Below are 16,346 nucleotides of genomic sequence, written 5' to 3' on the forward strand. Positions count from 1 at the left end.
ACTAACCTGTTCCCAAGAATGTTGGACTGCTTATCAGGCCGCGGCCCTTGAATATAAAACTGCACACCAAGGATGTATTTTTCAATGACACATTACCTTCCCTCTTAATCAATAACTCTAGTGACGAGCTAATCCACCCAAATGAGTGTGCAAATGTCCTTAACAGTGTATTCGTTTCAGCGTTTACTAAATATGTGCGTTCTGAAACCCTTGCATATACCAGTGCTGACTTTTTGCCAATGGATTATAACCTCTTTGATTCTGTTGGTGCGGAGAAAATAATCGAAAAACAAAACATTTCTTCATGTGGTGTTGATAATATTAATTTCAAGTTCTTGATTAAAACCAAAGGGTACAGCGAAATAATACTATCTAACCTATTTCAGCAATCGTTTCAAACAGCCTGCATACGGGGGGACTGGAAGGTCGGGAAGGTCTGGAAGGTGATTCCGTTGCATAAGTCCAGAGATAAACATTCCCCACATAATTATTGACCAATCTCACTAACAAGCTTTCCGTGTAAAATCATGGAGCATGTAATTTACTCTCTTTTTGCATCATTCCTTGATTCTAATAATGTTTTTTACTGACAGTCAACATGGGTTTCGAAAGTTGGTTTCTTGTGAAACGCAGCTTTTAACCTTCACGCATGATCTAAATTCATTCCTTGATAGGGGTTTCGTTGTCGACTGCATATTTCTTGATTTTTCAAAGGCTTTTGACAAGGTCTCTCATCAACTGCTTTTTCTGAAACTAAGTAAACTTAACCTTGACCCTAACGTTCTCAGGTGGCTGCATTCTTTTCTTACAGATCGTTCACAGTTTGTCACAGCTAATAACACATCATCCTTCACTTGTCCAGTTGGAGCAGGCGTGCCACAAGGTTCTGTGCTAGGGCCTCTTCTTTTTCTTATATATATCAGTGACTTGCCTGATAACTTATGTTCAACAATAAATCTTTTCGCAGATGACTGCGTCATATACCGTAAAATTACCATTGATTCTTACGTTGCTCTCCTTCAATCCGATATTAATAATGTCTTTGAATGGACTAACAGGTGGAACATGAAACTAAATATTAACAAATGCAAGTATATGCGTGTCTCTCGTCGTAACACTTTATTACCCTCATACCTTCTTAATAATAGCAGCCTTGAGTCTGTGCCTTGTTATAAATATCTAGGTGTATTTATTTCTCATAATCTTAACTAGAAGGCTCATATATAGATCACAAAACCAACAACGCTAATCGCATGCTAGGCTACATACGTCGTAACTTTAGTTTTTCCTCCTGTTCCGTAAAATTGCTCCTTTACAAATAGTTGGTTCGTAGTAAACTGGAGTATGCTTCAGCCATCTGGGACCATTATCAAGAGACACTAATCTATGAATTCGAATCTATTCAGAACCGTGCGGCCCGTTTCATTCTCTCTATCATCGTGAATCTAGTGTCACTGCTATGAAATCAAGCTTATCACTGCCACTACTGTCTCAACGTAGAAATATATTCCGTCTTTGTCATTTCATACTATCTACTATAATATCCCCATCCTTAAGAGAACATTCATTACGCCACCTTGCTACATGTCTGCTCGGATTGAGCACCGTCATAAAGTTGGTATTCCTTCTTGCCAAACAAATCGCTTCTAAAACTCATTCATCCCCAGCACATCGGCACAATGGAATCGCCTTCCCCCATTGGTTGTTGAAGTGAGTGACCATTCTGCGTTTAAATCGGCTTTAGTTAATCTGCTGTTCACATAGTACATTGAATTCTTCCACAGTGCATATTGTTTATTGTTTTTAGCTCATCTGCTGTTTTTATAAACTTTTTTTTCTCTTTTTCCCCCCGAATTGTGGTGCTGATTACGTGTATGATGGTATATTTCAGCAACTTTGTTTCCTGCCTGCTAGTAAAATTGTTTGTTTTGCTCACGTGGTATATTTGTGTGCTTATATAATTCGCTCATACATCTGTGCCAGTAGCTAATAATTTGTATTCTTATATTGTTGTAACTTGCTTATGCGTGCCAGCCATACTACTGTTCACATTTGTTTTAATACTGATTGCTATTCTTCTTTTCCTTTTATTTTTCTTTTATTGGTACCCAACTACCCTCTGTAATGCCCTCGGGCCCTGAGGGTACTGAAATAAATATATAAATATAAAAAATGGAGGCTAAATGGGGGCAGCCCCATTTTGGCTAGCCTCATTTTGGCTACCTACATTTGTCCATAATAGGGCCAGGGTTGGACACATGTGGGCAGCCCACTGGTTGCTGTAAGAGGCCCGCTTGCAAACCCACATTTACCCCTCCGAGGAAGTAGTTAGCATTAAAATATCAAGAAATGCAGGAAGAATGGGGGCGACTCGTCTTGTGCTAGCTGCATCAGTCGTTGATATCAGCGATTTGGTCAAATGTGGACTGCCCACTGGGGGCTGACATGGGTCCGCACTTAAAACCCCACATTGATTCCTCTGGGGCTCGCATGGGAAGTCCACCAGAGACCAGAAGGCGTCGCAGTTCAGAGCAAAATTTGTGCTGCTTGCATACTCTCATGCAATATTACGGTTCTGCTTCATGAAAATATTCCGGATAGACCGACTACGCGCACCCAGTTCGAAATTACAAGACTCACCAAGGCCGACCAAGGTAAATAAATGGATATTTGTTGTTCAGCTGCACAATTGTTCTCCCCCCAGCAAGAAAATGAAATTAACCCATGCATATAGTATCAGTCCAGTTCAGTCGTGTTCTACTCTTCGTGCCAATATGGACCATACCACGCCAAGCTTCCGGTCCCACTGTCTTCCTAATATCACTATCTTCATCTGCAGTGCCTGCAGGATGCCATCTAACCATCGCGTTCGCTGCCTATTCCTTCTCCTGTGACCCTCAATCATTCCCAGCATCAAAGTTTTCTCCAGTGATTACTCGCTTATCATCATATTACACAAAGTAGCTGAGCATTACATTTAGAATTCGACCCTGCGATGAGCAGTCATGGTTGGTGGTCGACAATATTGACTGATTTCATCTTTTTGCTGTCCAAGGAACTCGCAAGAACCTCCGCCAGCACCAAATTCAAAAGCGTCAATTCTTTGGCAGTCCATCTTCGTCACAGTCCAACTCACGCATCCATACATCACAACTGGAAAGACCATAGCACGAGTTGTACGGATCTTGATTGGCAGTCTAAAAGTACGCTGAAGGCGAGCATTTCTTTCTTAAGCATCTACATTAAGGACGAAGACCCAATGCGAACTTTAAGAGGGCAAACCAAAGCTGGGCGTACCTGCATCTTCCCCACAGGAGGCTGCCGAAATGGGTATTGCAAGGGCTGCACAATCCGCGAGTGCTTCCATGATAGGTAACCTCAGCATTATTGTAAAGCCATAATTCTCAAAATGCCTGCCTTGCATAAACCAACCCACGAGCTCCATTTCTGTGAGCCGTGGAGAAATGTGAGCAGTCTACTCGCTGTCCACGGCGTTCATAGCCCAAGCACATGTATTAGCTCAGCCTATTTGCATTTAAAAAAAAAAATATTTGAACTGAGAAGGTGATGTGCACATGCGGCATCACGCATTATCGAGCTGGAACTTCTGGCTGCCGAGAAACAACCGTCGCACTGAACAAATATCGTCCAGTTATTAAAGTCTTCTATTTGCCAATCCTTGAAGAGGCTACAAATCTTTATTAAAAGCGGAGGTCGCTTAATATCCCGTCCTGGAACTAAACAGTGGCAACCTCACAATCGGAATGCCATCAAGTCACCCGTTCCCTTAGGAGTGCTGATTAGGTTCGAGAGAAAGCCCGCCGTGATCTTGATTCACACCTTACCACTTTACTATCAGAATCCCTTCTTTGGTTATGGATTTCTTCAGGCACACCTTGTCTTTCCTCAAGGTTCCTCGTCAAATAACACAACCCTAACAGTGTGGTTTCCCAAACTTCTGAGGAGAAATATTTTGTTGAGCACTTGACACCATCGTGTAATCTCTGTCGTAGCTGCCGCGAAACAGTGCATCAGTGACTCAAACCGTAGCACTTAACATAAGTGGAACGAGTGGACGCGTACCGCAGACAAGTCAATTGTGGGCTGCGAACCCAGATGAACTGTGCACAGTTGCAAGTTGTTCAGTGAAGCCAGCTATAGGGGCACAACGTTTACTGTATACGGTTTGACAATTATTTTCTGTGTATCTTAGTTCAAGAGCCCAGAAACGGTTATTTTAAGTAATCGGCTAAAGATGCATGTAAGTATAGAGCAAGTCACACAAAAAACGAAGTGACGAACCCGCATAATAGAAAATAGAGACATGAAAAACGCATCAAGAATGATATGCAGCCTTGCTGATTGTATCAGCCCCGCTGCACCCGATAGAGGACACATGTTCCTTTGTGTGAGTTGTCCCCGTTACGGTGAAGATCTTTTCTCCGTTGAGAACAAAGATTTACGTTAACACACCCTACAGGGGGCCAATCGGGGTAGAATGTGGGCGCAGTAACTTTCAAGTCCGCGCCTCTGCCGATATGAAACATTAACGTGATTTATGAGCAGCCTTAGTTGGTCTTGACAAATAATTAGTCGCATATATCGCGCATCACGTCGCACCTGCCCTCAAATACTACACGAAAGACCTCTGGAAAAAATATGTGGGCGTGCCATGTTCTCCGCATTGCCATGGTAGAATATTGCCACACCGCAGTCCATCGTCTGGCGCCACCAAGTGGCCGAATGCCTTGGCGCATTCCTGAGTGCCGTCCTCGTCTGTCTCGAGCTTCGCTTGATTAGAAAGGGCCAGCTCGCTTGTTCTTCTGTTTGCTACGTATGTTGGTGACATTTGGTGGATTGTACAGGTTAAGATCCCATGAACGTTGCCTCCGAAGACATCAGTGACGCTGCCCATCGACGCTTGGACGCCACTCCCGTCCATAAAGTGAGCCGTCGCCTTCGAGGCCAGAACCTGAGTTCGAACCACTGACCACACCGCTGCGAGCGATGATATCTACGACGGGCAGCCAGACAAGTCAACATTCCAGCATCGCTCCACCGTACCTACTTCTCCGACTTTGATCACCACCATCATTCCACGATGACCGGTTCGAGGATGTCGAAGACTGGTTTGCCAATTTTGACCGTGTACGTGGCCGCATTCAACCAATGGGTAGACCAGCGAAAGCTAACGAATGTGTGCTTCGCGCTGCAGGATTTGGCCAAGACGTGGTTTGAAAACCACGAGGCGTCCTTTGTCAACTGGGCAGTCTTTCGCCGTGAGTTGCTCACAGCATTCATCTCGAGTGGGAGCAAAGAAAACGCAGAGAATGCAAACCGTTCGAGGTCTCAGCAGTACAATGAGAGCGTGGCCATGTTTTTCGAGGGCATGGCGCGACTTTTCAATCTGGCTGACCCTACCATGGCCAAGGCAACAAAAGCACGGCGCCTCTTGCGCGGGGTGAAGAAACAGTTGTTCGCTGGCCTCATTTGCGACCCTCCAAGAACTTTCACAGATTATGAGAGATAAGCAAACAGCATGGAACTTTCACTGCAGGAACGTCGTACCCGATACAGCCTTCAGGCAAGCATAGCAGCCACACCCTACTGCGCGTCCGTGCCAGCAGCCAGGGACGAGGCATTGTGGGAGCTTGTCAGGAGCATGCTTCCCGAAAAGCTGCAGAACCTCCACTTGAATGCACCATCTGCCGTGAATTATTCTATCAGGGACGTCATTCGTGATGAAATCCGGCGAGCGATGCAGCCACCACCAGCACCACAATGGGAGCCATGCAGTATGACTTACAGTGATGTTCTGCGTCGACCTGCCCCGAGCCATATTCATTTCGCCCCGTTGCTGGGCCACCACCTCGCTACCTGCCCGCCGTCGATCAGCAACAAGGTCTGCGCGCCGTCTAGCCGCAGCAAGACCAGCGTCCTGCTATCAGCAAAGCGCACTTGTGGCGTACGCCCAACAGACGGCCGCTCTGTTACCACTGCGGCGAGCCTGGTCACATTCTTCGCAAGTGCCCGTAACGGAGAATAGGTTTAGAGGGTTTTCCACCAAACGCGCCTCGACCTCGCTATGACGGAAGACTACAGGAGATTGACGAATACCCACTTACTAACGAGATGCACCCGACGTCACCGCAACTGCAGTCGCGATCTTCATCCGCGAGGCGTTTTTCTTCGCCCAGTCGATACTCCTCCTCTGGGGAATTAAGAGACACGTCCTCTCGCCGGGAAAACTAAACACGACGACCTCCGGGGGTGAGGCCGTCGCTACGACTCAGATTAAATAGCCTTCATCCGACGATTTGATACGACAGCCCGAACGGCGACGACCCAATCCGACGAACTTACTGACGTGCTGCAAACGCATTGTTTCCGGGGATATTTTTGTAACCGCCGACAGTTGTGTTGTGATCGCACTTGTGGACACCGGAGGCCGATTTTTACGTCATGAGCAGCCACCTAGCTACAGCACTCCGTAAAGTTCTGACGCCTTGGCCTATGCCAATGATGCGCACTGCCAGTGGCCATGTGATGACTCCAATTGGTATGTGCACTTGCCGCATAGAAATCTGTGGGTTTAATTTGAATGGCACCTTTGCCGTATTACAACATTGCTGCAAAGATCTAATTCTGGGCTTAGATTTTCTTCAAGAGTATGGTGCTGTTATAGACCTTTGGGAGCAGCTGATGGTATCGTTTTCGACCAAGCGAGCCGTTGATAGCAACATGGACTTCCAGAAAACGATGTTGCGCGTCTGTGACGGCCACATAATAATCCCTCCGCGGGCGAGCGAGCTCGTCACAGTCGAATGTGATCACAGCACCGGCACGCGTGGCATTGCCGAAGTTAACATGTCATTGCTTCTCACTCGACAAGTTTGTGTTGCTCGGGGCCTTGTCGAACTTGTCCGTGGACAAGTCGAAGTGCTAGTGACAAACTTCACATGTGAACCTCAACATTTCACGGCGAACACGACGGTCGCTTATTTTTAAGAACTTGGAGAATGTACAGGCCACTATGCTTTAAACCAATATTTCAGACCTTGACAATACTACGTCTACAGCCATTCAGACAGGAGTGAACACGCACCTCTTGCCCAGTCAGAAACGCTGCATAGAGAATCTTGTCGATTCGTTCCGCGATTGTTTTGCATCAACCTCCAAGGTCCGAGAGACGCCACTAATGAAGCACCGAATTATAATTTCCGACGACCAACGTCCACTATGTCAGCGTCCTTACCGGGTGTCTTCAAAAGAACGTGACGCCATCCGCCACCTAGTAACAGAAATGCTCCAGGACGACCTTATCCAACCGTCAACGAGCCCCTGGGCTTCGCCTGTTGTCCTCGTCGCGAAGAAGGATGGAACCTTAAGTTTCTGCGTGGATTACAGACGCCTCAATAACGTCACGAAATAGGATGCGTACCCCCTGCCGTGCATTGATGACTCCCTCGATCGCCTTCGCGATGCCACTTACTTTTCGTCCCTTGACCTCCGCAGTGGATATTGGCAGATGGAGGTTGACGAGCGAGAGCGTGAGAAGACTTTTTATTACGCCGGAAGGTTTGTATCATTTTAAAGTGCTCCCGTTTAGCCTGTGCTCGGCTCCTGCCACATTTCAACGAATGATGGACGCCGTACTCTGGCCTGAAGTGGCAGTCATGCCTCGTATATCTCGACGATGTTGTGATTTTCTCGGACACGTTTGACGAGCACCTGAAACGTTTGTGCGCAGTTTTCGAGGCCATCCGATCTGCCGGTCACTCTCTAAAACCCAAAAAATGCCACTTTGCTTTTAATGAGCAGAAATTTCTCGGCCCATTGTCAGCGCTCGAGATGTTAGCCCAGACCCAAAAAAGACGGCCGCTGTCGCTTCATTCCCCAAACCAGCAGATAAACAAATCTTGCGTCTATTTCTCGGCCTCTGTGTGTACTATCGTCGCTTTGCTCACAATTTCTGTAAGCTCGCTGAGCCTCTGACCCGTTTGAAAAAAGATGCCGAACCATTCGTTTGGGGCCCCGATCAGGAAAAAGCCTTCACGGAACTCAAGTTCCGTCTCCAATGTACACCTATACTTGGCCACTTGGACGAAGAGGCCGACACGGAACTGCACACGGATGCCAGTTACGTTGGCCTCGGTGCAGTCCTTGTTCAGTGGCAGGACAGTGCAGAACGCGTCATTGCTTACGCCAGTCGCACTTTATCCCGCACAGAATTTAATTATTCAACTACGAAAAAGGAGTGCCTCGCTGTTGTGTGGGCAGTCATGAATATTCGTCCGTTTCGTGTCGTGAGCGACTATCATCGGCTGTGTTGGCTGGCAAACCTGAAATATCCATCGGGTCGGTTTGCTCGATAGAGCTTCGGTTGCAAGAATTTGACGTTACTATCGTGCACAAGTCCGACAAGAAACAGTGATGCTGACTGTCTATCCCACGCCCCTACTCCCTGCCACACGGACGGCTCCGACGACGATTACGTTTTCCTCGGTGTTATCACGACGTCCACCTTAGCCCGAAAGCAGCAAGCCGATTCTGAGCTTTTGCCCCTCATCGAATATCTCGAAGGAACCGTGTCATCTCCTCCTCAGCTCTTCAGGCGCGGACTGTCGTCATTTTGCTTGCACGATGGTGTGCTGTACAAGAAGAGCTACGGTCCAACAAAAACTGTTTATCTGCTTGTAGTACCCACAACACTTCATGACGAAGTTCTTCGTGCGTGCCACGGCGACCTTTCTTCCGGCCATCTCGATTTTTCTCGTACATTGGCACTGATACGCCGAAAGTACAACTGCCCTAGGCTAGCTGCCGTTGTCCACCGCTGCTTCCGTATCTTCCGTGAGTGCCAGCGGCGGAAGACACCGCCCTTTAAACCACCTGGGCTTCTGCAGCCTATCGATCTCCCGAAATTCCCATTTCAGCAGGTCGGCATGCGCTTACTGGACCCATTCTCGAAGTCCTCCACAGGTAACAGGTATATAGCGGCTCTCACTGACTACCTCAGCCGCTACTGTGAGAACAAGGCCATTTCCCGTGGTACCGCAGAGGTAGTTGCGCATTTCTTTATTCACAACATTCTACTCCATTACGGTACCCCAGTAGTCCTCTTAACTGAAAGGGGAACCTCGTTTACGTCGGCACTCACGAGCGATGTCCTTCGACTGAGTGGCACCACCTACCGCAAGACAACTGTCTATCATCCTCAAAGTAATGGACTAACTGAGCGGTTAAGAAGACAACTGCCGATATGATTTATATGTATGTTGACGACGATTATGGAAACTGGGACCGAATTCTGCCGTACATCACGTTCGCATACAACACTGCGCTCCGGGAAACTACATGCTTCTCTCCATTTCATTTGGAACATGGACGCGAACCTTTGACTATGCTGGATGTCATGCTTCTTCCAGATTCTGCTGCCTCTACTGTCGTGGGGGCTGACCAATTTATTCGTGACGCAGAAGCCGCACGCCAACTTGCTCGACAGGGAATTCGACACCAACAAATACATGACGCCCAGCGCTACAACGTGCTACACCGAGAGGTGACTTACACACCCGGCTACCAAGTCTGGGTATGGAGCCTAATATGGTTGCGAGGGCGCTCTGAAAAGCTTCTGCGGTGTTACTTTAGACCCTACGAGATGCTCCGCCGTCTCAGCGCGGTGAACTACGAGGTGCTATCACAAGAGACTGTCCGCTCCTCTAGGCATACGAAGTCTGAAATAGCTCACGTCCCCAGAATGAAGCCATATTACAAACGTTAAACCGTTTTAGGGTCCAAACCAGAGCCAGAGACTCCCGTATAACTTGCCCGCTTTTCTATTGTTCCCCTATGCTTGCAGCTTCGGGCCGATGCCTCCTTGAACTGTGGCAATGCCACACCGCTGTCCATCTTCTGGCGCCGCCAAGTGGCCTTACTGGCCCTCCTTGGCGCGTGGCTGGCTCGGTTGTTCTTCTGTTTGCTACGTGTATTAGTGACAATATGAACCTCAAGTAGTTATATAGCAACGGCTTTTTTTTCAGCATCGAGCTCAAACTTACGATGCGTTGCTGTCAAGTTGCCCACAAGGAACCGGCGGTGGCAGCCAGCGGGTGTTCCTTCTTTTCACCGCCATTTAGTCTTTAGGAGGTGCTCCCCGTTCAGAGCCCATATTTTGTTTTACACCTAGCATCACTACCCTAGAAGAAAGCGGTTGGGAAAGCATGTGGGCACACCCATCGTCTACACCGCCTGTCCCGTTATGGTACCTACAACGAATTTTTCTGGGCAACCTAATTTGGGCTAGATGAAGTACCTCCGGGTTAGAGCCCCATTCATACTGTATCTGGCCTTAAGCAATCTGAACGAAACTCATTCAGAAACAATGAATGTGACACCAGTTTTCCAGTCTAGCCATGTTCGATGCGGGAACTCAGTCGGTCTCTTGTGGGTTGCCCCGCTTGGCTAGTACAGGGGTTTTCACCACAGAACCCACTTTTACAAATTGCCTGCCCTAAATTCACCGAGCAACGTGCGGTGCTGGCATGTAGGTGACACAGCTTTCTAGCCCCGCCACGGCACATGTAAAACTATAGCGCATCTCTTTGGACAGCACCACGTTGACTTGCAAGTGGGTTTGTTTGCACAGAGCCCACATTTCGGTTACGCTTGCCCTCAAGTACCCTACAAAGGCCATTTTGGGGCTGCATGTGGGCATGCCCGTTTTCTAACTACCCCATGGTTGATGTGGGGCCAACATCGGCAATTTTCCGCGTAGCTTCACTTGAGCTTCCCATGGCATTTGAAGCGCAGAGCCCACATTCTTGTTGCACGTGCTGTCAAATATTGCAAAAGGGACACATGCGGGTAACAGGGGCATGCCAGATTTCCAGCTACACCACTGCCGATATATAGCACCTCATACGGCTTCTTACGTCAGGCCCCGCTTGGACTGACAGATTTCAGCATGTACCCCCATTAACGCTGAATTTGCCTCCATGGACCAGTCAAGGGACCAATGCGGGCTACATGCAAAATGTGTAGTCAACTATTGCACAAGTGAAGCCCTTATCAACCAGCGTGGGGTGACCAGGGACAGATCCTATTGGAGCTGCCCCATCTAAAGCCTATAAGGGAAATATGTAGTTATTAGATGCATTTGTTCAAAAAAGAAACAATTTTCAATTTGGTTTATGTAATTTAGCTTTAGGTACCGTTTACCTGTTATAAATTTCTGTCTCCCTTTACTTTAGCAAGCATTTGTATTCTTCTTTTTATGCGGCACAATGGTGAAAACAACGTATGTCCATGAAATTCTTCTTTATATTGCGCAAAGAAAAAAGTGAATATGTATCCCCAATGCTTACCTTTTACAGGCGCCACAAATACTTCACAGCGACGCTTCAAAATGGAAAGGAATTGGATGATGACGCCAGAATGGCTGTGTCCTCACTCATTGGTGAGAAGAACTGCTTGCATGAAAACGTAAAAAATCATAGCGTGGTAAACCGGGAGATAAACGAGAACATCCACTGTTTATAATTCTACTTTCCAAGATTCGCATTTTCTTGCTGCTAGTGCAGGTGATCAAAAGAGAAGTTACAGCCGTTAGTTCACAATCAAATGCGTTCTGACTGAAGCATCTAATGTAGATAAGGGTTTAAAGGATATGCATCAAACAATACCTCGCACGAAGTGTTATCGGTATGTCTGCCAGTGCAGAACAACAGATAGTACACCTCGTACCTTTCAATGATCTTGCATGTGTCTACTGACAGTTCGTATTCTACCATAATCTCCGCGCAGAAATGCTGTGACAAAAGCGATGGAGATCCAAAAGCGACGGAGCCCAAAAGTGCGCGCCTTTTTGGAACGCTTTAAACTCTGCCCGCCAACACGCCGCCTTAATGAGCTTGAACGCGACACACCGCCTTGGACACATATCAAGGACTGATTAAGCTGTAACATAAAAAAAATAGTATGCTTCGAACGATCAGCTTTTGAAAGGGGTCCTCATTGGAGCGTCAAACTGTCTCTACTTGGTGCCATGTGGGCCAACTGTCTGTCCAATCTCGAGTGCTACCTGTACGTAAATTTGATATTCAAGCCTGAAAGGGCATGGGCTGACGTTTACTCTTCTCGTGCTTCGAGCACTGAATGCTTTTGGCTCCCAGTGTCGGTCCCCCCACGGTAACCTGGACGACATACAGAAGCGAGCCAAAGAATAAAAGAACCTAGAACACGGAGGCCAACTACGTCGGCAAACATTAGCGAAACTTCCTTTTGTTCTTTTTGTTCGCGAGCCTACAGGGAGTGCCGCGTGCGTGAACAAAGGTGGCATCCCTGTCTCCTGGTGGGCGAAGAACGCGCGCAGCACGAGGAGTCTGCGCTCGAATCTTCAGCCTGAATGGTTCATCCCCTGAGCGCGTCAAGTGTTAGTGAAGCTGGAGTGGCGTGCTTGATGCATAATCTGCGTGCTCTGAGGACTCTGCGCGAGTACTTAGCTGTATCGAGGCATGGCGTCATTATTATGCATTGCGGGTCTCGAAAACATTGTTAGTGTCGAAGTGTGTTGGTCCCGACCTATACTAGCAAAAAGATTTTTAAGGATGCAGGATGCACTGCTGAAGCGATAAATCTGCTTTCGACCGCATCGGTGCACACACTGGGGGTGAGGAAGATCTCAGTCCATTTCTGGCACATAGGCTATTGGGATGCCGGAAAATGCTGCATGACTGTTTGCTCTGAACGGTATGGCTCTGAATGATCAGGTAAGGAAGAATTGGCGTTGGAATAGTGAAGCAAGAGCTTGAGCGTCCCTGTGATAAGGGGGTAATTACTACCTTGTTAAAATTTACTGCACCTTGCAGGTTACTCCTTATGTTCGATCAAAGTTCTGGTGCTGCATGCGTATTTCCACGCGATGGCTGTGTCGCTCTAGATGGAAAATATATCTCCCGAGAAGACCAGACAAGTTGTTCAAATATCACCAGCATAGGGCATGGTAGTCATCGTCGACCATAAGGTGACGTCCGTAGAGCTACACAGAACCTCTGAACTGCGCAGGCCTCAAAAGATGGTGAGGCATTGTTGCTTTGTGATAGAGTCATTTTGCTCCGTGGGACTCAGCGTACAGCTTCTGTAGGCTGCAACTTTGGTAATGCTGTCTAGGCGCTGCAAAGGAATCGCGCCAATGCATTACCCACTGGCGTCGGTGTGCAAAAGACGCAGGGATTTATTATCAAAAGGCAGAGGACCGGACGCAAACTCAAAGCACGCTTTAGAGCTTCGAAACCTGCCTCACATGTAGTAGACGAAATGAAGGGTGTGTATGTGCGGAGAAGCGCAGGCAAAGGTCAGAAAATAGAGGAGAAATTGCGGATTACGAGGTGAATGCGTGATGCCAATCTTATAAAACTGCGGAGATATTCCACCCGAGTCGGACGAGCAAAGTGCAGGGCAGCAGAGATTTGTTTAACGCTTAGGCCTCTCGCTGTATGCCAGGTAAAAAAGAAAATGATTTGATTATGACGCAAAAAAATCATTTCTTATTTAGCTGAAGGCCAGGATTGGAAAGTGCAAGCGAAACTTAAATATGACGTGTGAGAGGATTAGAAATTGCAGAAACAAAAGCGCCAAAACACCACATGTTTTCAATTTGAGGCCGCGCAGACTGTGTCAGCCATTATCTCGTGTGTTGCCGGAGAATTGCAAGCCATAAAGGCGCTGTGTTACATTCGTGTAAGCCGTACGGTGTGCAAAAGGCTGTCTTCTCTTTGTCTTCTTCATGCATGGGGATTTGCCAGTAATCCGATCATAAATCTATACGCTTGAAAAAAAGCTAGGCAGCTTGCATACCGTCGAGTGCGTTGTAAATTCGAGGGCGGGCATATGCATTTTACTATGTGATTCGGTTGAGAAAATGGTATTGAACCCATAAAAAACTGAACCTTCCTATTTTGCACTAACATAACGGGCGATGACAATGAACAGAAGGAAGGGCGCATTTTGTTGCTGTCAAGCATGTCACCAGCATTTTACTCTCGGATCAAGATAAAGATATATCCCGGCTTCGAAAGATGCCTGATTAGCCGATGTGGATGCAAATGCTGTAGAGGTATCACCCAAAGCTTCAGAACGCACGCCAAAAGATACTGGTGCTTGTTCAATACAAAGGTCAATTCATTTGCTTTCTGTTACGTCGTCGGTGCTTACCGTGTCGCGAAGACTACATTGGGAAAAGGGGGTACATATTGGAGTTCCCTGAGGTAGAAACGAAAAAACGGGAGGTGGAAACGGCTGGAGAGACTGAAGCTACTCTAGATCCGCCGTGCAGAAGAATGCGCTCCGATATGGTGTCGAAGGCGCATTAAGAGAAGAACCTCTGGAAAGTCGAACTAGTAGCATGAGAATTATAATATCCTTTGACAGAATCCGGCGGCTGGGTTCCAACAATACCTGCCGATAATCGCCACTTCTGAAGTCACCGAAAGAATACCTTCGTAACCAGGAGTGGGGATGTCAGTGGCAGCCATAACAAAACGGGAGCATGGGAGTTTTGAATCAGTAGGTATGTTGAGTTCAGAGTAGAAAGAGAGAAAGAAGATTGCTACACAGTATGAAATAGCACTGATCAATTGTAGATGGAAGCCTTAGTTCGCATGTCGAGCCAACGTTTCGATAAGTGGATTCGTCCGGTTCTATACAAAGACAAGTCCACCTGTCGGAATGCTGGCTCGACCTGCGAACTAAGTGTTCCCTGTACAGTTGTTCAGTGCTATTTCATACTGCGTAACAATCTTATTTCTCTCTCCCGACGTTGCATTATGGTACTTAAAGAGTAAGACGGGAACACCTAAGTAATGATGCTGCATTGCGGAAATATCATAGTCGAGGCCTGTACAGCTGTTGAGTGCTATTTCATGCTGTGTAGCAATCTTATTTCTCTTTCCCCACGTTGCATTATGTTACTTGAAGAGTAAGACAGGAACACCTAATTAATGATGCTGCATTGCGAAAACATCATAGTCGAGGATGAGTTAAAACCTAAATAAAGCACAGTCTACTCTGTAATGCAAGGTACCATGAATGGTGATTCGGCCTGTACACAGTCCAGAACGGTTTATAGGTTCCTGATTGGCTGCACCTAATGGAGGACCGAGTAAGAAGTGCGCAATTTTTAGTCGTAGCTACAATACAAGCTGCATACAGGAAATAGTGGCGTTGGTATGCATTAAGGATTTCAGTGCATTGCCTTGAACAAATATAGTCAGCATGCTCGATGGGCAGCGAAGGATTGAGGAGATGGTAGGCTGTGCAGTTTCCGAAGGTGAAACTGCACCGCCTACAATCTTCACAATTTCGCCTCTGCTCCAGACAGTGTTGCGCGCTGTGGCTTAAGTACGAAGAAAGCGGGTGAAGTGACGACGAAATCAGGCGAAGGACCTTGGAAACCTGGGACACCGTGTCCGCTTGTTCCTAGGCTGGTCAGGGAGACTCGATGGGGAAGAGGAATGATGAAGATGAGGTTTCACGTTCATCTCGCGAACATCTGAGACAGACGCGTGTAAAATGGCTGCAGATGACGCAGTAGAAAGCAACTGGATGGCGCGGGAGCGGTCGCCGAGTACCATACCCCGACGGTCGCGAGGTCACATAGCCGAGACTGGAGTGCACAAATTCGGGACGGGGAGGAGGAGCAGCAATCTCAGCATACCTCGACCTTTAGGGAGGGAATGATGATTGCATAGCCATGGGGCGAGCGACCTAGAAAATCTTGTCCTTGATGTGACGCAACGTAATAGAGGAAGTAGATGGACGAGGAAAGGCACCTGTTGAAGAAATGTCATAGTGGAGCTCCTAAGGAATAATATAGCGATTCGGGGGGGAGGGGCGCAGATTGGCCTAGAGAGTTTGTTGTGAATTCCAGGTGTTGTTGAGCCTCATCGACTGTTTATGGTCAAGTCGCTGGCAAGTGGCGAGAATGTAGCTACCATGGGTAGATTCTGAGCAGACAGAGCTGCCAAGGCAAAATAGTCAATACCTTTTAGGATATGGTGAACGCGGTCGCATTCAGCCATTGCGGTGTAGATTCGCCGACATAGGGTGAGGACATCCACAGTGCTGGATGCGCAGGTCGCTTGAACGCGGGTACCTTCTTTTGAAAAACCGTAGGGCCGGAACGAACAGTCCCAAAAATCTGCCGAATCTTGGAGGTGAATTTTGGCTCCCCAGGAATGGCGTCCTGGCTGAGCATCTATGTCTTGACCACATCACATAGAATGAGACGTTTATGAGATTCATAGAAGCATCCCAGTTTTTGAAAATTCTCATTCGGTCTTGCTGCT

General features: G+C 47.4%; 1 protein-coding gene across 2 annotated transcripts in view; it reads left to right on the forward strand.

Moving 5' to 3' along the window:
* LOC146177280 (uncharacterized) overlaps positions 1-16,346 on the forward strand; it is a 103,118-nt gene that overhangs the window by 50,668 nt on the left and 36,104 nt on the right. For both annotated transcript variants that reach the window (XM_084580418.1, XM_084580419.1), the window contains exon 2: positions 11,376-11,458. In XM_084580418.1, coding sequence (XP_084436544.1) covers positions 11,376-11,458 — 83 coding nt within the window. The remainder of the gene's footprint in view (positions 1-11,375; positions 11,459-16,346) is intronic.

The sequence above is a fragment of the Amblyomma maculatum genome, chromosome 10 (genome assembly GCF_055883805.1).
Source record: "Amblyomma maculatum isolate TAMU_Amacu chromosome 10, ASM5588380v1, whole genome shotgun sequence".
Lineage (NCBI taxonomy): Eukaryota > Metazoa > Arthropoda > Arachnida > Ixodida > Ixodidae > Amblyomma > Amblyomma maculatum.